Source organism: Mobula birostris, chromosome 25, assembly GCF_030028105.1.
Source record: "Mobula birostris isolate sMobBir1 chromosome 25, sMobBir1.hap1, whole genome shotgun sequence".
NCBI lineage: Eukaryota > Metazoa > Chordata > Chondrichthyes > Myliobatiformes > Myliobatidae > Mobula > Mobula birostris.
Genome location: NC_092394.1, coordinates 25211858 through 25236174, shown reverse-complemented (window position 1 = coordinate 25236174; position 24317 = coordinate 25211858). Strand labels below are relative to the sequence as shown.

General features: G+C 41.6%; 1 protein-coding gene across 2 annotated transcripts in view; it reads right to left on the bottom strand.

Moving 5' to 3' along the window:
• Positions 1–1347: 1347 nt before the first annotated feature.
• Positions 1348–24317, bottom strand: part of LOC140187767 (ras-related protein Rab-34-like) — a 60752-nt gene continuing 37782 nt past the window's right edge. For both annotated transcript variants that reach the window (XM_072243459.1, XM_072243460.1), the window contains exons 7-11: positions 21101–21152; positions 16159–16240; positions 15225–15315; positions 13305–13412; positions 1348–7967 (exon numbers count right to left, since the gene is read on the bottom strand). In XM_072243459.1, the coding sequence (XP_072099560.1) occupies positions 7900–7967; positions 13305–13412; positions 15225–15315; positions 16159–16240; positions 21101–21152 (401 nt within the window). In that variant the 3' untranslated portion in view covers positions 1348–7899. The remainder of the gene's footprint in view (positions 7968–13304; positions 13413–15224; positions 15316–16158; positions 16241–21100; positions 21153–24317) is intronic.

Below are 24317 nucleotides of genomic sequence, written 5' to 3'. Positions count from 1 at the left end.
CAATGCCATATTTAAGTTTGCTAATGACACCACTGTCACTGGCCGAATCAAAGGTGGTGACAAAACAGCCCATATAGGAGGGAGATTTAAAATCTAGCTGAGTAGTTCCGTACCAACCTCTCACTCAATGTCAGCAAGACCAAGGAGCCGATTATTAACTACAGGAGGAGGATGTCCATGAACTAGTCCTTATCAAGGGATCAGAGGTGGAGAAGGCCAGAAACTTGAAGTTCCTTGGTTTTAGAGGATCTGCCCTGGATCCCATAGGTAAGTGCAATTATGTTACTTACGTGCGTGACCCAGGAATTGACTGGGGTCTGCAAATGAAGAAGTCGAGGATCCAGTTGCTCAAGGAGGTATTGAAGCATGGCAGTGCCTCTACTTTCTTAGAAGTTTGCAAAAATTTTGCACGTAATTTAAAACTTTGAAAAGCTTCTATAGATGTATGGTGGACAGTACATTGACTGGTTGCATCATGGCCTGGTATGGAATCACCAATGCCCTTGTATGGAAAAGCTGACAAGAAGTAGTGGATACAGCCCAGGCTATCACGGGTAATGCTCTCCCCACCACTGAGCACATCTACATGGAGCACTGTTGAAGGAAAGCAGCATCCATTATCAAGGATCCCCACCAACCAGGCTATGGTCTCTTCTTCCTACTGCCATCAGGAAGGAAGTACAGGAGCCTCAGGACCCACACCACCAGGTTCAGGAACAGTTATTACCCCTCAACCATCAGGTTCTTAAACCAGAGAGGATAATTTCACTTTCCTCCATCACCGAACATTTCCCACAACCTATGGACTCACTTTCAAGGACCTTTCATCTCACATTCTCAATATTTATTGATTATTCAGTCTTGAGTGCAGTCTTTCATTGATTCTATTGTATTTCTTGTACTCTCTGCAAATGCCCGCAAGAAAATGAATCTCAGGTTTATATATGGTGACATATATGTACTTTGATAATAAAGTTACTTTGAATTTTCAACTTTACTTACAATTCTTCAATGTGAGATTCACTAGTTTACTTAAACAAAGCAATACCACCATTAGGTAAAGTTTAACTTTTGCAGGACTCAGGAGACTGTGTAGTTTGAGATCATTATACAATCTGCCATATTTTCCATTCTATTGTTTCAACAAAAATCACCTTGCAGAGGGAGCAGTTAAATCTGCCTCCTTGTAATTTCTATTTGGATAACAATTTAATTATTTTTGTTTGCTCTAAACATTAATGAGTAAAAGTAAGTTTCTCTTGTCAACAGATTTATGATGCAGAAGGCAGTTTTTTCATGCCATGGATTCAATCATAAGAAATGCATTCTGTACAGAGACAAGGCATATTTTCTTTCTAATGAACATTAAAATAGTAATTTTATTAAATTGATTAACCAGACTTTTCTTTGACTTTTCTCATAACACATCCCTCAACAAGCCTTAGTACAACATTTTATCTAGAGTTTGTTATTACATTTGCGATACCACGCCACCATACGTTTTTTCCCAGCACTTCATCATGTAATTATAGAGCATTTCTTTTAAGCATAGTTAATCACTGTGGTCAGTTTAGATGAGAAAGAATATTGGTCAGGTCACTATCACAGATAGGAAGAGCTCACTTAGGAAGGAAGGTGAAGCAAGTGGATTGAAATACATAAAGTGAATGGCATTAAGATACTTCACAAAGGGCAAATGTATTATAATAAACATAGAAAAAGTCTAAAGAACAATGTTACAAAGTTATGATACCATTCAGTCTGTGCGCTGCTTTTCTTTCAAGCGACATGGACAGTTCATGTATAAGAAGTTTTAAGCAAACTTTGCTCACACTAATAGAATGGTGAGATACAGACCCTACCAACACTTAAGTGTTCATTACCAGCTGCCTGAAGGGAGAAGTAGATGTAAAAGGATGCAATTTTGTGCAATGGGGAGTGGGATGACGACTGTGTCATCGGGGATTAAAGAATTTGGAATATGAGGCAAGCATATGAGGGAATCAACATATTTTTCTGACACTTGCTGTATTCTTGGAGAGCTGGACTGTGACTGAAAACTAACCTCCTCTAACAGTTCATGGAAGTACTTAATAATCAGCTGTCCTGCACCCTTTATTCCTATGTCACTGTCCTGCTAACAGCACAGATACAATATATTTAGTTTAAAGGAAGAAATTTGAAGGCAGGAAAATCCTGGTTAAGCTTGAAGAGCATATACTGAAAGGATATACTGGACTTGTTTTAACTAATAGAGCTTTCCACGAAAATGACTTTGTTCTATATGCACTGTCTGGGCTAATTACAGCCTGCACAACTTGTATTTTGAAGGCTCGTGCAAATTGCAAAGATTCATGGACATTTCAATCTCTAGAGCTCTCATTGGCAGTTAGCACCTTAAGACTCATCAAGCTGTTAGCTAAATATTTGTTCTCACTTTGGAAGATAGGATTAGATTGATAGTTTTTGGTTGGGCAAGGGTATTAAGGATTATGGAATCAAAGATCGGGTGAGAGTTAAATCGCCGATTGGCGTTGATATACACTGTATGCCCACTTTCTTAGGCACACCTGCTTGTTAATACAAATATCTAATTATGCAATCATATGGCAGCTACTCAATGCATAATAGCATGCAAACATGGTCAAAGGATTCAGTTGTTGTTAAGCCCAAACATCAGAATGGGGCAGAAACATAGAAAATAGGTGCAGGAGTAAGCCATTCGGCCCTTCGAGCCTGCACCGCCATTCAGTACGATCATGGCTGATCATCCAACTCAGAATCCTGTACCTGCCTTCTCTCCAGACCCCCTGATCCCTTTAGCCACAAGGGCCATATCTAACTCCCTCTTAAATATAGCCAATGAACTGGCTTCAACTGTTTCCTATGGCAGAGAATTACACAGATTCACCACTCTCTGTGTGAAGAAGTTTATCCTCATCTTGGTCCTAAAAGGCTTCCCCTTTATCCTCAAACTGTGACCCCTCGTTCTGGACTTCCCCAACATCGAGAACAATCTCCCTGCCTGTCCAATCCCTTTAGAATTTTATACGTTTCAATCAGATCCCCCCTCAATATTCTAAATTCCAGAGAGTACAAGCCTAGTCGATCCAGTCTTTCATCATATGAAAGTCCTGCCATCCCAGGAATCAATCTGGTGAACCTTCTTTGTACTCCCTCTATGGCAAGAATGTCTTTCCTCAGATTAGGGGACCAAAACTGCACACAATACTCCAGGTGTGGTCTCACCAAGGCCTTGTACAACTGCAGTAGTACCTCCCTGCTCCTGTCCTCGAATCCTCTTGCTATGAATGCCAGCATACCATTCGCCTTTTTCACCACCTGCTGTACCTGCATGCCCACTTTCAATGACTGGTGTACAATAACACCCAGGTCTCGTTGCACCTCCCCTTTTCCTAATCGGCCACCATTCAGATAATAATCTATTTTCCTGTTCTTGCCACCAAAGTGGATAACCTCACATTTATCTACATTAAATTGTATCTGCCATGAATTTGCCCACTCACCTAACCTATCCAAGTCACCCTGCATCCTCTTAGCATCCTCCTCACAGCTAACACTGCCGCCCAGCTTCGTGTCATCCGCAAACTTGGAGATGCTGCATTTAATTCCCTCATCCAAGTCATTAATATATATTGTAAACAACTGGGGTCCCAGCACTGAGCCTTGCGGTACCCCACTAGTCACTGCCTGCCATTCTGAAAAGGTCCCGTTTATTCCCACTCTTTGCTTCCTGTCTGCCAACCAATTCTCTATCCACATCAATACCATACCCCCAATACCGTGTGCTTTAAGTTTGCACACTAATCTCCTGTGTGGGACCTTGTCAAAAGCCTTTTGAAAATCCAAATATACCACATCCACTGGTTCTCCCCTATCCACTCTACTAGTTACATCCTCAAAAAATTCTATGAGATTCCTCAGACATGATTTTCCTTTCACAAATCCATGCTGACTTTGTCCGATGATTTCACCGCTTTCCAAATGTGCTGTTATCACATTTTTGATAACTGACTCTAGCATTTTCCCCACCACCGATGTCAGGCTTACTGGTCTATAATTCCCCGGTTTCTCTCTCCCTCCTTTTTTAAAAAGCGGGGTTATATTAGCCACCCTGCAATCCTCAGGAACTAATCCAGAAACGAAAGAATTTTGAAAAATTATCACTAATGCATCCACTATTTCTTGGGCCACTTCCTTAAGCACTCTGGGATGCAGACCATCTGGCCCTGGGGATTTATCTGCCTTTAATCCCTTCAATTTACCTAACACCACTTCCCTACTAACATGTATTTTCCTCAGTTCCTCCATCTCACTAGACCCTCGGTCCCCTACTATTTCCGGAGGATTATTTATGTCCTCCTTAGTGAAGACAGGACCAAAGTAGTTATTCAATTGGTCTGCCATGTCCTTGCTCCCCATGATCAATTCACCTGTTTCTGACTGTAAGAGACCTACATTTGTCTTAACCAATCTTTTTCTTTTCACATATCTGTGAAATGTGATCTAAGTGACTTTAACCATGGAATAATTATTGGTGCCAGAAAGGGTGGTTTCAGTATCTCAGAAACTGCTGATCTGGAATTTTCTCACACAGCAGTCTCTAGAGTTTACAGAGAAAGGTGCAAAAAAAAAAACAAAAATAAAAATCCAGTGAGCAGTAGTTCTGTGGGCAAAAATACCTCGTTAGTGAAAGGTCAGAGGAAGACAGAGGCCAGACTGGTTTAAGCTGACAGGAAGTGACAATGTGTTGGAACAAAGGTGTGCAGAAGAGCATCCCTGAATGCACAACATGTCAAATGTTGAAGCAGATGGGCTACAGTAGCAGAGGACCATGAACATACACTCAGTGGCCACTTTATTAGCTACAGGAGGTACTGAGTGTATATGTCCTATATGGGCAAACCACCACATGCGCGACTTTGATTTTAATTAAAGGCTCTTGCAGATTACAAAGATTCCATTGCTATTACAATCTCTAAAGCTCTCACTGGTAATCAGTGTCTTAAAACCCATCAAGTTGTTAGCTGAAGAATTATTCTCACTTTGGAAGATGTGGTGACATTGGACTAGATTGATATTTGTTGGTTGGGCAAGGTATTAAGGTTTATGGAATCAAAGGTGGGGGAAAGAATTAAACTGCATATCAGCCTTGATGTAAGTGAATGGTGGAATTGCTTTGAAAGGCTAAATGTCCTCCCTTTATTCGTGTGCTCCTAAACCTGTGCTTCCAGTTGTCTTGGTGTTTTCTCCCAGGTCTATCGCATCAGCCTCTGTTTCAGTGCATCTTTCAGAAAGCAAGTGAAATATTACAAAGTAAGAAAAAATAGCTAACACATATAAAAATCAAGGACTATAGAGAGAAAGAGTATATTAATATCCCTAACAAAATGGCAAAAAGAAACTGGTGATGCTGCTTTTTGTAGAGAAAACTTTTCAAAAAAAAGTGAATACTTAATACACGATAAGAACTGAGCAAACTTTACTGCCACCAATACAATGAAAAAGTATTTCAGTCTGTTTCTTTGGGGCATGCTCGGTGCCCCATTTAGCACAGGCCTATTCCAGACTTGATAAACAGCAGCCAGGAAGCTTAGAGCTGATCATTGAGAAGGAAATGGTCTTTTCTGCAGTGCTGCTGCCTGCCCTCACTTACTCCTCCAATTGATAGGGATCTTGACTCAGGGTGGTATATTTTCTAGCTCTTTGAGGGAACAAGACAGTAAGATGGGAAATGAATCCCGGTGCCGCCTCTTTTAAATGACTGCTCTATCCAGCAAAACCATCCCCTCTGCATTCAGAAACCCAGAAATCCTAGTTTATTAAAGGAAGCAAAACACTCTCAAGGGAAAAAAAAATCCTCCAGCGGACTAAACAACAACCTTGCTTTATATTTCAGTTGAAACTTCATTTGTGGGTGAGTGTTGCACAAGGCTATCTGAAAACTACAAAAGGGAAAAGACTTATCTACCAAAATTCCACAATTATCTCAAAATTATTTACATTATGAATTACATTGCTTGGATTTTGCCAATAGAATTAATGATGGTATTATAATGTTGAAAAAAGCTGTTAAATATGCCCTAGGAATGGCAGCAGTGTCATTCTAACACGTAAACATGAAGAAATAGAAATTGGTCACTAACTACATGTGATAAATACACAATGTCAGTTGTGTGTGTGTGTGTGTGTGTGTGTGTTTAAGTGTTCTACTACCCTTCTGTAAAATTGTATGAACATATTGTATGGCAACAAACTGCATGGGCAAGGAATTTTACTTCTGAAATCTGGCTCCATAAAATGTTATCGTCATAAGTTTGACAAACAAAGGACGTATTTCACAAACACAAGAAAGTCTGCAGATGCTGGAAATCCGAAGCACACGCACAAAATGCTGGAGGAACTCAGCAGGTCAGTTGGCATCTATGGAAAAGAGTGAACAGTTGATGTTTCAGGCCGGGCCTTTTCTTCAGGACTGAGAAGAAAGGGGAAAGATGCCTGAATAAAAACATGGAGGGAGGGGAAAGAGGCTAGTTGGCAGGTGACAGGGTAAGCCAGGTGGGTGAGAAAGGTCAAGGGTTGGAGAAGAAAGAATCTGATAGGAGAGGAGAGTGGAAACAGAGGAGAAGGGGAAGGTATAGTTTTCCACATCATTGTTGAGTAAGTACAGTACAGGCAGTGAATGACTTCGGTAGAAGTTTCAAGATTGGGAATACATTGGATATTTATTGCCACCATCAACCTTGGCCAGTTTTCACATTCTGTCAAACTCAGAACCATGATCTTATTTTGACATCTGAACCTATTGGAACAACCCAATTAGAAAAGACAGGGAAAATCAGGTGGGAGCAACATGCACAACACACTGGAGGAACTCAGCAGGTCAGGCAGCATCCGTGGAAACGAACAGTCAACGTTTCGGGCCGAGACCCTTCGTCAAATCAGGTGGGATACTGCTCAGACCCCAAGACAGATAACTAACTTCCCATCCCATCATATAAAAAGATGAAATGGGGCAGCACAGTTAGTGAAAAGCTATTACACCACCAGTGACCCGGGTTCAATTCCGTCACTGCCTGTTGGGAGTGTGTACTTTCTCCCCGTGGCTGCACTAGTTTTCTTCCACATCCCAAAGATGTACCAGTTAGTATGGGTGTAATTGGGCGGCACAATTACAAGGGCCTGTTACTATGCCCTATCTCTAAATAATAAATAACATGAATGGCTTTCCTTCAGAGCATATACTATTAGTTAACTCCCTGCATTTGTGTCCCACATACAAAAATCAGAGATATCTACAGAAATATAAGAGTTGTGACAGAATATTGTCCCGGCTTCCTTAAAATTTCAGATCAGAAAGGTGGACTAAAAATATTTCCTCAGTCACATGTGCTAAGCATACAAAGTAATGATGTTCAAATGCACTCCAAAATTCCATTTTATTGACCTCAGTGGAACCAAATTTCAGAAGTAAATTCCATGCACGTATTTCACGTGCTTAATGTGTGTGTCCAGGGATGAATTCCTATCCTGTAACAGGATAATAATAACAGTTGAGGGAGTCAAAAAAAATTACAAGTATCTCCTTTCTGGATCCAGCACCAACTTTAACCCATGCGTCATCAGAGTGGGAATTGTACATCATAATGTTATTTCTTCCACTGGTAAAGATATTGAGATGTGGGATTAACATAAATGGCAGTGTCCTAACAGCAATTATTTGGGAAGATTCTCCAGCAGGATGCTCACATTCCATCAGCTTTTAACAAGTTTTCTCATTACAAAGGTGTTCTGTTGGCGCCAATGTTGTTGGCATGACAAATCTTTGGTTAAAGCAGAAATTATAGTGCAACAGTAGCCTCTTATGTTGGCAGTCACTCACTGACAGCAGGCCGGTTTAGATTTCTTCCCAGTTCTAAATAGGTTTTTATCATTGTTGTTGATACCTGTAAAGAAAGAAAAAGAATTTTTTTATTATATGGATTATAGTAACAATTAATTTGGAAGTACTTAATTTAGCATGTACAAGAGTAGATACCTGAAAATTCCACCATTTGTACCCTAGTCTAGGTCCTAAGCCAATTTTAAATGTCAATCTGATTTTATCCAGACAGTGGCCAGGGGTTGGGGATGCACACCCCATGTCACCTGGCATAGTATCCAGATTAGTCCTACTCTGAACATCAAACTTCTGTAGTGGAGAGAATATTCACTGGTTGCATCACAGCTTGGTATGAAAATGCCAGTGCCCTTGAACAGATAGACCTACAAAAAGTAGTGGATACTGCTCGGTTCATCGTGGGTAAAATGCACCCCACCATTGAGAACATCGACACAAAACACTGTGGCAGGAAAGCAGCATTCATCACCAGGGACAGCCATCACCCAGGACATGCTCTGTTCTCTCTGCTGCCATCAGGAAGAAGGTAGAAGTCACACCACCAGGTTCAGGAACAGTTACTATCCCACAACCATCAGGCTCTTGAATCAAGGGCCATAACTCCATTCAGCTTGACTTGCCCCATCACTGAAATGGTCCCACAACCTACAGATTCACTTTCAAGGACTATTCTTCTCATGTTCTTGATATTTATTATTTCTTTCATTTTGTATCTGGACAGTTTGTTGTATTTTACATACTGGTTCAACACCCAAGTTATTGTGCTCTTTCATTGATTTTATTACAGTTATTATTCTATCATGGATTTATTGAGTATGCCCGCAAGGCAATGAATCTCAGGGTTTTATATGGTGACATGTATGTACTTGGATAATAAATTTACTTTGAAACTTTGAACTTTTAAAGGAGTCAAGCCAGGGCATGTGATGAAGGCACACGTCCTGACATCAGTAGACCTGGAATGACCACTGTTCTCAGGTGGGAGCCTCAGCATCCATTTCAGGAATCAGCAGACTTGAGTGAGTTATGACTGCAGGGACGGTGTTGCTTTATTCTTCACCTTATTTATCCCAGCACTTGATTAGCACCGGTTTCAGTAGGATATGGTAAGCTTTTCCAGCAGCAACGTAAGGCATAATGGTTCATTTTGGTCCCTCTCATATTTGTAGAAACTGGATTACAATTTTTTGGTACAAACAAGTGGAGTGTGCCCCATTGCCTTGAATATACTGGAGCTCCCCTGCCTCTCCACCCACCATGTTCTGGCTGCCAAATGAATTGGCAGCTGCAATGTTTACAGACAATGGCATCTGCTTGATTACTCCTGGGAAGTTACAACTATATCTTGTGTTTATTTCTTCAACATAAGCTTCTACAAGAGTGTAATTTTATTTTGTCTCACAGAATTTTTGAGAGTGATTTGCAAATTCCATGTGGGCAAATTTCCATTCCCTGAACTGCCATATCATTGGAGACACCTGTACATAGAATCTTTGAGAAACAGGGATGAGATCCAAATTAGAACCCAGGCTGTGAAATTAAAAATAATGCCTTCTGAACCTTCTGGTGCCACAATCACTAGGATTTACTTTTTAAAAAGGGTGTGATCTCCCTATCCTTCACTCAATGACCAGCATTAGCAGTCAATAGGATGTTTAAATGACCTGCTTCTTCCTCTGTTAAGACCATAAGATATTGGAGGAGAATTAGCCATTTGATGCATCGAGTCTCCTCTGCCATTTCATCATTGCTGATCCATTTTTCCTCTCAGTCCCAATATCTCACCTTCTCCCCTTATTCTTTCATGCCCTGACTAATCAAGAATCTGTCAACTTCTGCCTTAAATATACCTAATGACTTGGGTGTCCATAGCTGCCCATGGCATCAAAATCCACAGATTCACCACTCTCAGGCTAAAGAAATCCCTCCTCATCTCCATTCTAAGAGGATGCCCCTCTATTTTGAATCTGTGCCACTGTCGGCTCAGAGGTACAGACAACATCCAGTGATGCTGGAGAGTGATGCAGCTGTGAGTTTTATTGCTTCCACCCAATCCAGCAACCAGTGTTTGATCCTCTTCCCACCTCTGTCGTCGTTTTGGAGTTTGCTCTTTTCTCCTTTGAGTACAAGAGTTTCCCGATATCCTCCCACATCCCAAAGACACACTAGTGTGTTGAATGAGTACTGGTGTAGTGGATGGCTGGAGGATTGGATGGTATCAGTGAGCAGCTGAGAGAGAATAGGTCATGGGACACTGGAAAATAATAGTGGGATTGATCTGAGAAATTGCATCGTTTCGATGGGCCAATTCACCTCCTTTGACATCGTGAGAAATTGACTGCCATTTAAATTTTCCCAGTCTAGACAGCTTGTCTCACCTCCAATGACCCAGCAAATGATCATTTGGGAAACGACATCCGCTCTTAAAATAACACACACAAAAAACACTGGAGGAACTCTGCAGATCAGACCAGGCAGTGTTCATGGAAAGAAATAAAGAGTTGATGTTTCAGGCAGAGACTCTGTATTATGAGTCCTGATGAAAGGCCTTGCCCCAAAACATTGTCTCTTTATTCCTTTCCATAGATGCTGCCTGACCTGCTGAGTTCCTCCAGCAGTTTCTAGGTATTATTACGGATTTCCAGCATCTGCTGAATCTCTTGCGCTTAGTTCTTAAAAATAATGTCTCTTTTGATCAATTGCTTTCTGTAAAACTTGTATGAGAGATGGGCATTGTTGGTCAGGTTGCCCATCCCTTGCTACTGCCATCTCTACTGATATGAGCTGAATAGCTATACAGGTCCACAATCCCTTATCCGAAATCCTTGGGGCCAGTTGCATTTTGGAATTCAGCATTTTTCGGATTTTAGGAAATTGATAATTATATTGATAATTAACCTGTCTCAGTGCAGGTGGACTTTAGGACCCGGGAGAGCTCCGGACCTATGCACATCCTCCCGTATACTTTAAATAATCTCTAGATTACTTATAATACCTAATACAATGTAAATGCTATGTAAATAGATGTTATGCTGTATTGTTTAGGGAATAATGACAAGAAAAAAAGTCTGTGCAATCTCAAACAACGACTGCTGGAGAGAGAACTTCTGGGTTTTCCCGACCCACGCTCTTTTTGACATTTTCACAGTGAAATTAAACACAAAGTCAACAGTGAACACAAAAAGTATAGTTAAGTGGGATAAATAAAGACTACAAATACTATTACAGTTTTATTAAACATTCAATAAAACATAAAAATATACAGCTTCAAACGAACTGAATCAAACACATGGTAAATGCCGTAAATACTCTAGGACATATACAGGTTCAAACTAAGCTAGTTAAGTTGCATTACATCTGGCAAACAAAACTAAATACTCTTCAGGTACCTGATGGGCCAGGAACAGGATTCTCAAGTTATGAAGCAGCACTATGACAGACGGCGTTTTTAAAGACTTCTTCAAGTGTCGTCTGTCTCATTAACATAGGTTTATGTCTAAGCAATCTCTCTTTAACTGAGTAAACTGCCATAATCTCTTGCTCACTGATAAATGCGTGTTATTCAAGGACAGCAATTAACTGATCACACATTTTCACCATACTGTCTATGGGGATTTTTTCACCTGCGTTGACTGTGTCATCATCATCACGACTATCTTCATGCTGATCTGACTTAACACCATTTCAGCAATTTCCCCATCACTCAAGGAATACACAACAGGTGCATCATTGTCAATGTTCAGCATTTCTGCGATGTCAGCCTCCTCTAACTTATTTACACCTTGGTTTGATAACATTTTAGCGTAAGTTACGCGGTTTGATATCATCATCTTCTCATTAGTGACACGAAATCCTTCAAAGTCTTGATCTGTAGGTTCATTTACATCAAACATTGTTGTAGGCCAAAGTCTGTGCCAAACATTTGTTAACGTTAATTTATCAACATCATTCCAAGCATTAGCAACTGTGTAAATGGCATCCTTAACATTGAACTCTTTCAGGAAGGCTTGGATAGAGAGTCCTACTCCTCTGTTGACTGCAGAAATCAAACAATTCAAAAAACAGTTTTCATTCTTGCTGCTCATGGAACATAAAATTCCTTGGTCACAAGGCTGTAATATAGATGCCACATTGGGGGGCAAGTAAATTGCGAAAACTTCACTTTTCAGAAGAAGTTCGGCAGGGGGATATGCGGAGCAGTTGTCTAGGAACAATAAAGTTTTACAGTTTTCTTCCAGTCCAGCTTGCCTGCAATGAGCTGGTGCCGCTGGTACAAAGTGGTTATTAAACCAGTCAGAAAACATTTCTTGGGTTATCCATGCTTTCTTGTTTGCATAATAATGCACAGGTAAATTGTGTACACCTTTCAGACATCTCGGATGTTGGCTTTTCCCAATCACTGCCAACTTCACCTTGTGTGTGCCTGCTGCATTGGCACACCCAAGAATAGTTAACCTGTCCTTAGCATCTTTAAAACCTTTTGGTGCTCTCTCATTAGCTGTTGTTAATGTTTTTCTAGAAATGTAGCGCCAGTACAAAGCTGTTTCATCAGCATTGTAAATTTGTTCAGGGCTAAGGTTTTCATCAGATATTATCTTGGCAAATTCGTCAATGTAATTTTCAGCTGCTTCATGATTAGCAGAAGCTTCTTCACCACAGATTTTCAGATATTTTACACCATGACACTTCTAAAATTTCTGCAGCCAACTCTCTGAATATTGACACTCACCTTCAATGTTCAGTTCTTCATGGTATATTCTAGCTTGTTTCATGATCAACATGCCATTCAGTGGCATACGTTCACTTCTTCGTTGTCCAAGTCACTCAATCAACACACGGTCAAGATCTTCATTTTTTGCCCTATGCATTGTTTTCCTATTTTTCATTAGTTTATGGTCATCACTGTCACTATAAAACTTCAGTAACTTATCTTTCTGTTTCTTTAAATCATATACAGTGGTAGTTCCAACACCATACTCTTCAGTAAGATGCTGCACAGACACGCCACGATCAAGCTTCTGCAAAAACTCCACTTTCTGCATTATTGATAATGATAGATGCTTCTTTCTCTTTTTCTCATTGTTACCCATAGGGGTATCTGCAGCTCTTTTTGACATTTTCACAGTGAAATTAAACACAAAGTCAACAGTGAACACAAAATATCAGTGAACAGCAAATGCACGTGTAACCAGTACGAGCGCTGAGCCACAACTGACGTCTGGCGGCCTCTGCTAATGCTGCCACATCACACTTGAGTGACGTCAGCTGTTGGCGAAAAAAACTCCTATTTTTGGAGCTTTTTGGATTTCAGAATTTCGGATAAGGGATTGTGGACCTGTAGTTGAAAAGAAGTGTGTCATGTGTAATTAATGCCTATACTCACGAACAACATCACCAATCCTCCTCGGGCCTGTCTTTTCTAGCTCAGCCAATACATTAGCTTCAAATGTCAAGGAGGCAACCCGGAAAAAGAATTCATTTACATTTTCTCCTAAAGATAAAGAAAAAGAACATGTTAGCTTTCAAAAGAAAGGCCACGGCTTGTAAAAATCCTCACTTGAACATTCTTTTAAACACAGCACCACATAAATGTGCAACCTTGTTGATGCTTTGGAGGAGCAGGACATATATACGTTCACTGTGGCAGTTTGCCAGTGGATAAGGCCCGGTGCTTAACCCAGGAGAAGAACAAAACCATCAGTCACAATTGGTGCTCAAACTCTAAGGTCCTCTGAAGTTCCATTGAAAGATACCAAAAGGCAGGTCACGCGCTGAATAGAGTTGGTAATCATGCATGGCTACAAAAATAATAGGAAAATAACAAAGCCTGCAGAAATATAAATGTTCACAATGCACTCAGACGTATTATTTGATATGAACTTTTGATGCCATAAGATACGTTATAAAGATCCCAAAGTCATTATAGATTCTTTAATGAAAATGCTGCTTTTGAAAGGGTACAGGTAAGCATTAGGTCCACTTTACTTCAGTTTAAAGGGCTAACAGCACAAAATAAACTGCTTACTTCAGGAATTTTGTCACTGCCATTTTAGACATAAGGCTGTTAAAGACATTTGGAGCTGAAGTATTTGCTGAAGAATGGTTGGACAGTGCCACCTAATGGAGTTGTTGAGTAGGCAATGAAACTGCAACCTTACCACTCATAGCCAGCAGAAAGCCGACTGGAATTCTCCCAAATGAATGCCATAACCTTGTTCCCACTGAAATTACGCTGACTGAGAGGATCCCCTTAGAAAATTCAGGCGAGTCCTTTTGCTGTTGCAAAGTAACTTGAGGGAATTAACTTCACAAGACTTGAAGTAGGACAGATGATTCAAAATTAATCCAAGTACAAAATTTAAGAAGAAAATTCCACAATGCAGGTGCTGTTTGATGAAAGTACCCTCACTGTTCAAACTACCGAGAAGGAGCGCACAATATTCATAGAATGAGAGACAGGACATGGGGCTGGATGAAACTGTGAGAAGAGTTGCAAATGAATTCAAATTTCCACCAAACACCTTCCTTTCAAATCCCTCAGACGTAGTCACAAACGCACCACACCACCACCATGCAACCAGACAAACTGGCAAACAAGTACACACGAATATCCAGGAACACTTAAATTATATATTTGGTTCAATTTCCTTACAACTTTGAATCAGTTTCTCAATCTTTGAATTTCTGACACTATCCCTACAGTTATCAATCTAAAACATGGGGAATGTAGTCCCAGCAGAGTTGGAATCTCGAACACAAGATCTTATTCCATGTTCGTTCTGATATATGACATACATGTAAACATAATGCTGACAAACTTGCAAAATTTATTTTCAGTATGAAATCTATAATTGTTTTCTTTTTAAATATGCTTTATGTATAAATAACAAAGTCCTATTGAAAGACTAAAGGTGCCACATGGACAATAAGGAGGAATATGCTTAGGCCATTCAGCCTCTTGAGCCTACTCTGCCATTCAATGGGATCAGTTGATCAGTGACTGCAGAAGAGTTTTGACATGGCAATAATGAAAGCAGATAAAGAATCCGCTGACTCTTACACACCGCTCCTCCCTAAATAAAAAAATGGGAGCGATTATAATGTGCAGCAATACATCTACAATTACATTATCATTATAAGCTCAAAGCACCCCTTCATCCAAACTAGGCAATGGTCCATTCTCTATTATTGGCTCCTCTTCTGATAGAATTTCATAGTTCCCTTCTGCAAAGAAATGACCAACATCAGATACTGTGCTGATTATAGGTATTGTATAGTTAGGACTTGATAAAACTGCACTCACCTGTGAGTGAAGACACTGCCCAATATTCAGCTTTTATTTCCTTAGCAATTTTGATAGCATCTTTCTCTATCAGGCTGTACTGGGAAGCAGACTGTATAGGACAATGAATGATATACTGGGTAAATAGAAGAAGCAAAACAGACCTGGCTTTAGCTGTCACACCCTAAGTCCAGTAAAGGTTGATTTTATGTCCAACATGGGTATGCTCATGACACTGAAAAGTGGAGGGGTGGCTTGGCTGATTTCAAGAACTGGGCACCCACAGCATGCACCCCACTCCCCAATCTCATGGTCAATTGCTCTGTAGAAAATGGCTTCTGAGCATAAAACTTCCCAATTGGAAACCCATTAGTGGAGACCCATCAAAATATTTGTTAACACAATGGGCAGGATGAATCCCAGTTAGGGGAAAGTCAATGAGGAGAAACCACCAAGAGAAGCTGTCCTTGCGGTATTTAATGTGAGCACTTCTGATTCTTCTGATCCTGCACACCCTCGAGAGTAATCCTGATATGTTGTTTTAACTCAATAAAATCATAAATGTTATTTAATGAAAACTAAGAGTAAGTCAAAATCTTCATATGAAAGCGAGTAAAGTGGGTCTACTAGGATATTGGAAATGTGGAATTATCCTCTCTGCAGCCTGCAATGCTGGGCTAACACTCAGACTGAGACAGGTTGGATTTGTTTTCCTAAAGGGTATCAAAGCAGATGAATGAAATAGTGGAACAGAACCATAGAAAAGATATAAGGGCTTTGAGGGAAATAACATTTTCTAAGGTTTCCTCTGGAAATTGTTGATATCAATGGCTCCTCCTTCCCCCATTACCTGGGGCATGTGAAAAATTTGAAATGTAACTGTTGTAGTGTTTGAATTAAAATACAACTACTCAATATTTTTGTAAATTACTTACTAGCTTTTGTTGGTACTTACACTAAGATCCTTCTTTGTCCCAACTAAAAACAACAGCACAGAGGCAGGGTCATTTTCTTTGAGAGCATCTTTCAACCATTGTCTAAGGACCAAAAAGCACAGGAATGCATATTAAGAAGATAAAGGAGAAAATGGAGAAGAAAATCATGTTTCAAATTCTGTGCTAATCTTACATTAGAAGACTAATTTTACACATTGAAATATTTGTTAGATCTGTTATTTTTTCACAGCATCATCATCCTATGCTAAAAAGAAGTTCTATCAAAAATTGCTTGCCTTTTGCAAAGCGCAATTAAAGGATATGGAAAATGAAAAGCTATCACAGACACGGTGCTCAAGTTACCAATGGAAACCTCATTGCTACATTAGCATATAATCCACCTCCAAACCACGGAGGTGGCAGGGTACAATTTCTGTGCCAAGAAAACATCACAGATATCTTTGGGGACTTCTGGGATCATGCTCCTCTGTTTCCCATCAGATCTCAGCCAAGCTTTATATCCAGAATCTCTTCAACATAGGGATGCAACTTACATGTCAGATTGCAAGAGCTGATTTAAGTACATGTACCTTCTGGGCCTCTTTCAAAAGCTACAATGTGAGTTCCTCTAGTCAATGTCCTCTGTTAGAACCTACACAAACTCATGCGCAAAATAAAAACTTTCCCAGATACCCATAACTGTAAAGAAAACAATAGATGTTCATTGGCCACTTCTGCAGTTGGATGTACCTTGGACAAGGATGCATTTTCTACGTATTCCTGTCCATAAGTGGAGGAGGAACCCACCGCCACCAGAGTTGGCTCAAATAAAATGAGCAGTGCAAGTAGGCCAGGTACGGTGGATCGAGCACCCACATCCCCCACCCCACCCACCCATCACAGAGCTCTCCGACTCCAACCGATGACACTTATTGTCACTTTTCAAAACCTTTTGTATTTGGAATAGTGGCCAGCTCAGGAAGTGCTTTCATTGTTACACGCTGGGCTAAAATGAAAAAGGTGTGCAATTTAGCTACTCTACTTTTCTCCTTTATTTTAGATTCAAGGACAGCCTTTTCTCTTTCATGCATTTGGTTCTCAAACCATTTGGCACAACCCAAAATCACTAAAGTTTAGAAACACAGTGATCATTTTGCATTATAATGGATTGTGTTCTTTCTTGTAAAAACTGTTTAATTTATTTTTTTAATATATATGTCATGTCCCCCTTCGCCTACACCTCAGCAAGTTCCGTGTTCGCCATGATGCGGAACTTTTCTTCTGCCGTCTCTGTCTCCGAGCCTACTTCTTCGGCAAGGACTCTTCCACCCCCACCGATGACCCCTTCTCCCATCTTCAACCCTCCTCTTCTTCATGGACACCCCGCTCTGGTCTTCTGCCTGCTCTGGATCTCTTTATCGCTAACTGCCGACGGGACATCAACCGTCTCGACTTCACCGCACCTTGTCCCCATTCCAACCTCACTCCTTCGGAACGCTCTGCTCTCCACTCCCTCCGCACTAATCCCAACCTTATTATTAAACCCGCTGATAAGGGGGGTGCTGTTGTAGTCTGGCGTACTGACCTCTACCTTGCCGAGGCACAGCGATAACTCACGGATACCTCCTCTTATTTACCCCTCGATCGTGACCCCACTTAGGAGCACCAGGCCATTGTTTCCCACACCATCACCGACTTTATCCGCTCAGGGGATCTCCCATCCACTGCTACCAAGCTTATAGTTTACACACCTCGCACTTCCCGTTTCTACCTCCTACCCAAGATCCACAAACCTGCCTGTCCTGGCCGACCTATTGTCTCAGCTTGCTCCTGCCCCACCGAACTCGTTTCCGCATACCTCGACACGGTTTTATCCCCCCTTGTTCAATCCCTTCCTACCTATGTTCGTGACACTTCTCACGCTCTTGAACTTTTTGATGATTTTAAGTTCCCTGGCCCCCACCGCTTTATTTTCACCATGGATGTCCAGTCCCTATATACTTCCATCCCCCATCAGAAAGGTCTCAAAGCTCTACGCTTCTTTTTGGATTCCCGACCTAATCAGTTCCCCTCTACCACCACTCTGCTCCGTCTAGCGGAATTAGTCCTTACTCTTAATAATTTCTCCTTTGGCTCCTCCCACTTCCTCCAAACTAAAGGTGTAGCTATGGGCACCCGTATGGGTCCTAGCTATGCCTGCCTTTTTGTTGGCTTTGTGGAACAATCTACGTTCCGTGCCTATTCTGGTATCTGTCCCCAACTTTTCCTTCGCTACATCGACGACTACATTGGCGCTGCTTCCTGCACGCATGCAGAGCTCGTTGACTTTATTAACTTTGCCTCCAACTTTCACCCTGTCCTCAAGTTTACCTGATCCATTTCCGACACCTCCCTCCCCTTTCTAGATCTTTCTGTCTCTGTCTCTGGAGACAGCTTATCCACTGATGTCTACTATAAACCTACTGACTCTCACAGCTATCTGGACTATTCTTCTTCTCACCCTGTCTCTTGCAAAAACGCCATCCCCTTCTTGCAATTCCTCCGTCTCCGCCGCATCTGCTCTCAGGATGAGGCTTTTCATTCTAGGACGAGGGAGATGTCTTCCTTTTTTAAAGAAAGGGGCTTCCCTTCCTCCACTATCAACTCTGCTCTTAAACGCACCTCCCCCATTTCACGTACATCTGCTCTCACTCCATCCTCCCGCCACCCCACTAGGAATAGGGTTCCCCTGGTCCTCACCTACCACCCCACCAGCCTCCGGGTCCAACATATTATTCTCCGTAACTTCCGCCACCTCCAACGGGATCCCACAACTAAGCACATCTTTCCCTCCCCACCTCTCTCTGCATTCCACAGGGATCACTCCCTACGCGACTCCCTTGTCCATTCGTCCCCCCCATCCCTCCCCACTGATCTCCCTCCTGGCACTTATCCGTGTAAGCGGAACAAGTGCTACACATGCCCTTACACTTCCTCCCTTACCACCATTCAGGGCCCCAAACAGTTCTTCCAGGTGAGGCAACACTTCACCTGTGAGTCGACTGGGGTGATATACTGCGTCCGGTGCTCCCGATATGGGCTTTTATATATTGGCGAGACCCGACGCAGACTGGGAGACCGCTTTGCTGAAGACCTACGCTCTGTCCGCCAGAGAAAGCAGGATCTCCCAGTGGCCACACATTTTAATTCCACATCCCATTCCCATTCTGACATGTCTATCCACAGCCTCCTCTACTGTAAAGATGAAGCCACACTCAGGTTGGAGGAACAACACCTTATATTCCGTCTGGGTAGCCTCCAGCCTGATGGCATGAACATCGACTTCTCTAACTTCCGTTAATGCCCCACCTCCCCCTCGTACCTCATCTGTTACTTATTTTTATACACACATTCTTTCTCTCACTCTCCTTTTTCTCCCTCTGTCCCTCTGAATATACCCCTTGTCCATCCTCTGGGTCCCCCCCCCCCCTTGTCTTTCTTCCCGGACCTCCTGTCCCATGATCCTCTCGTATCTCTTTTGCCTATCACCTGTCCAGCTCTTGGCTCCATCCCTCCCTCTCCTGTCTTCTCTTATCATTTTGGATCTCCCCCTCCCCCTCCAACTTTCAAATCCCTTAGTCACTTTTCCTTCAGTTAGTCCTGACAAACTCGGCCTGAACTCGGGTCTCGGCCTGAAACGTCGACTGCACCTCTTCCTAGAGATGCTGCCTGGCCTGCTGCGTTCACCAGCAATTTTTATGTGTGTTGTTGCAAGTCAGTTTTCCATTGTACCTAAGCATAAATGGGCTTGTGCACATGACAATAAACTCAACTGTGACTTTTTTGTCTCATCGACAACAGCAATTGCAAAAAATCATGAAGCTTATACAGCAACAACTTGGCTTATGTTAAGTACTCAATCCAACCACATCCCTCATGGATGCTCTGCTCTCTTTCCAGTACATTTGGAGTATTATCAGTGCACAGCCTACCCCGAGAGACCCAACTATATGCAGCTGCGACCTGTAAGACATAGTTGAGGAAAGGAGGGGTCTTAGTTGCCTGGTACACACTGCCTTATTAATGAACTCATGTTAAAATATGTTTACAGTTGCCATGTTTCATTTCTCACTTCCCTTGCCCTGTGTTAACACTTTTGTCCCTGGTTTTTGAGGGGTGTACCAAAAACCAGGCACAAAACAGTCCCTGGTTTTGGTGCCCCTCTCTGAAACCATAGACTGGAGACTCTCACTGAGATACTTTATTGTAATTAAAGTACTTTTAAAGTGCAGCCATTATTAAAAGAGCAATGTAGGGGTCTTAAACCTTCATCAGTCTTGACCTTGCTCCCTAAGGAGATGCACCAAGCTGTTTATGTCAAAATACAGCCTACTAGGTTGTTTTAATCTCTATCCCCATTTGTTCTACTAACCGTGATTTGAACATCATTTTATACATTTGATTCCATTGCCTTCAGTATAGGAAGTTCAGAAGGACAGTATACTTAGTGTGTAGAAAAGTGGATGATTTCAAACTAGTATAATGAATTTGGGGAGTTTCAGTTATCATAAATACAACAATTCATCTGAGTGGAGAGTAACAAAAACAAAAGCACAAGAAGTTCTGCAGATGCTGGAAATCCAGAGCAATACACACAAAATAATCTTATACCAGAAACAAGCAACACACACAAAATGCTGGAGGAACTCAGCAGGTCAGGCAGCATCTAAGGAAAAGAGTAAACAATCGACGTTTTGGGCTGAGACCTCTCATCAATCTTGATGAAGGGTCCTGAACCCAGAAGATCAACTGTTTACTCTTTTCTATAGATGCTGCCTGGCCTGCTCAGTTCCTCTAGTATTTTGTGCGTGTTGCTCAGGATTTCCTGCATCAGCAGATTTTCTTATGTTTGTTAAACCAGAAACAGGATGGTTTTGAGGGTTTCTATTCAAATGGCAGCTAAAGCCTCACTTTGTCACTTACTTTACATGATCCAGAGATGCAATGTCAGTAACATCAAACACGATGATTATTGCTGAAAAACAGATTGCAGTAATATTTTTATTTGAAATAACAGGAAATGGAACAGTGAGCTAAATGCATTCAAATGAAAGGCAAAAAAAATTAAATGTTAAAGATATAGCCAGCTGAGAAAAATTATCTCAGAAGAATAATTAGCATTTATATTGCACCTTTCACATTTCCTGCAGAAGACCCCATAGAGCTTTATAGTCAATGGAGAGCAGCCACTGCTGTAATGCAAGAAAAACAGTACTCAATGTGCTCACACGAACTCCACTCATTAATTAACCATGACCAGATACGACTCATCTTTTAAAGAAAGGCTAACTTAAGGATACATGTTGGCTGGGTCACCAGAGGTACTTTCCCTACAGCATATAGCCACGAAATGGAAAGCAGCCAAGAACTGATTTAATAGCTCATCCCAAAGATGACTGACAGACATGTTCTGAACAACACTCTCACTTCTTGCAATGATGAAGAAACAGCTGGGCAGGCATGTAGCTACCTCCTTGCTAAAGGAATGCTCCAGGTGATTTTGGTCTTTAATAGGAGCACAAATGAGGTCTAGAGATTCAGTAACTTGCCCACAAACACACTCGATTCTCTTTTCTTTTAAGTTTAAGGCCTGCTGAAAATTTAACCACACCATACCCCCATGTGGGAAAAATCTATCCTACTTTCGAAATCTCCAAATGGTAAGCTTCTATCTCGTTTCTAAATGAGACAAACCCCTGTCTTTCTTCTCCATCATCCTAAGCCTCAATACTGTTATGCAATTACTGTTCTATTACAAAATAGAAACAAAACTAAAATTTGCATCAGATACTTGAATTTATATTCTAGATGCATGCATAAGTGAACTGGGCACTGCTTTACTGCCACAACACACACATGCTCTTACCATAGGTTATTTCACAACCCAAGCTTGGCAATTATAGAAGCACAAAACCAAAATAAATGGGAAGTTAAACAGAAAATGCCCAGAATGTCTAGGTGTATCTGTTACTCCAAGTTCCTGCCAAAGATGCTGCCTGACCTGCTGAGTTTCTTCAGCAGTTTCTGTTTTATTTCAGGATTACATCTGGTTGCAAATACTTTATCTTCTTGTTATTCACATAATATTAAAACTTCCTTATGGCATATATATAGATCATTTTGCCCCACCAAGTTCATGCCAGCTCACAGAAGCTTGCTTTTTCCACCTATCCATTAACAACTCCTCAAAATGTACCACTCAGCTACACGGCACAGGTGACTTATGACAAACTAACCCACCAACCTACATGTCCTTGGGATGTGAGAGGAAATTGAAGCAGCCAGGAGATCCATGTATTCACAGTATGAATATGCAACCTCCACACTAACAGCAACAGAGGTCAAGGCATCTTCAAGAAGCAATAATTCAAAAAGGTGGCATCCATCATTAAGGACCCCCCTTACCCAGGTCATGCCCTCTTCTCATTGCTACCATCAGGAAGGAGGTACAGAAGCCTGAAGGCCCACACTCAACAATTCAGGAACATCTTCTTCCCCTCTGCCACTCAATTTTTGAATGGACATCAAACACATGAACACTACCTCACTATTTTTTTTTATTTCTAGTTTTGCAATATTTAACATATATACTTACAGCATGTCACATTTTTTTCTATTATTATTTATTGCATTGTATTGTTGCTGCAAAGGAAACGAATTCCATGACGTACACTGCTGATATAAAACCTGATTCTGACTCTGTTTGGACCCAGGTCACTGGAGGAAGGAGCTTCAACTCCTCTTCACTGGGAAGAACACTCTGTGGTCAGCTCTCAGTAGCACAGACAGCACTGGTTAATTTTCTTCACCCCATGACATGGAACCAAGATGAGACTGAAAAATTATCAATAGTTGTCAGTCATTTCCCCACCACACGATGGTGCTGAATGTTCTATTTTTGTGCATTTCTTGACTTGCTCTTAATATTTTAAAGTGGTTTGCAACCAGTAAGGCAGGCTTCCAAAAACATCATATTAATGATTAGGTAGGCTAGAGAAAAATAAAGCCCAGGACACCATGGATAGATATCTCTTTTTCCCCCTAAAACAGCAACATGCCACACTTTACAGTCGTCTGAATGAGCAGAACGGCTTCACATTTTACTGAGGCGTCAAACCTGGACTCAGACTATTTGGCACGAGACTGGAGACTCAGAATTGTCACAGGCTTCGACAAAAGGAAAGCATCTCCTGGCTTAGGTTGTTGCAGTTTCTGTGAGATCACTGAGGAGTTGTTTTTCTTGTGATCTGGCTTGCTTCAAACTGTCTGTTTCTTAATCTCTTAAGAGCCGCACGTATGTGTTGAATGATCAGTACCAGAATCTGCTGGAAGGCAGCCTCCTAGTCTCCAGATGTGCATTACGCCTTCCAATCACCTTCTGCAGCTGATTGGCCCCAATTTTTTTTAATTGTAGTGCTAGCGAAAGGGATGGGTGTTGGCTGTTATTGCTCCATGCATGAACAGCACAACACAGAAATTACAACAACGGCTACAAGGGCTCAAATCCCGTCGCTGTCTGTAAGGAGTTTGAACCTTCTCCCTGTGATCTCTAGGTGCTCAGATTTCCTCCTGCGTTCTAAACATGAATAGTTATGGTTGGTGAGTTGTGGGCTTTCTAAGTTGGTGCCAGAAGTGCGGCAATAATTGCAGGGTGCCCAGCTCAATTCTCGCTGATTTGAATTGGGCACAAAGCCATACACTTCACTGTATGTTTTGATATACATGTGACAAATAGAGCTAATCTTTACACATCATGGATGGACACCAAAAAAACCCCTTTGAACTGCCAGCAGCAGGCATTGGACAAGGGAAGTGCAAGCCTCAGAGCTCAGCAGGTATTCCTTGGATACTTTTCTCCTGCAGCAGTGGGAAGTATCACTGCTTCACCACCAACTGCATGTCTGAGGAGGACTTCACTTCACCTGTGTTGGAGCTTGCCGGGCTGGGATGGGGAATGTGGAGAGGTCTAGCAGGAGAACAGGATGCAGGACGGACGACGTGAGAGACTTCTCGTCCATCAGACACAGATTCAGGATTGTGGGAATTGTTAATTCTGCTGGGTTCTCCGGGCCCCCGGTTGAATACAAAGACAAACTTAGATTATGAGTCACGAGTAAAGATACTTGCCTTTGTACAGACT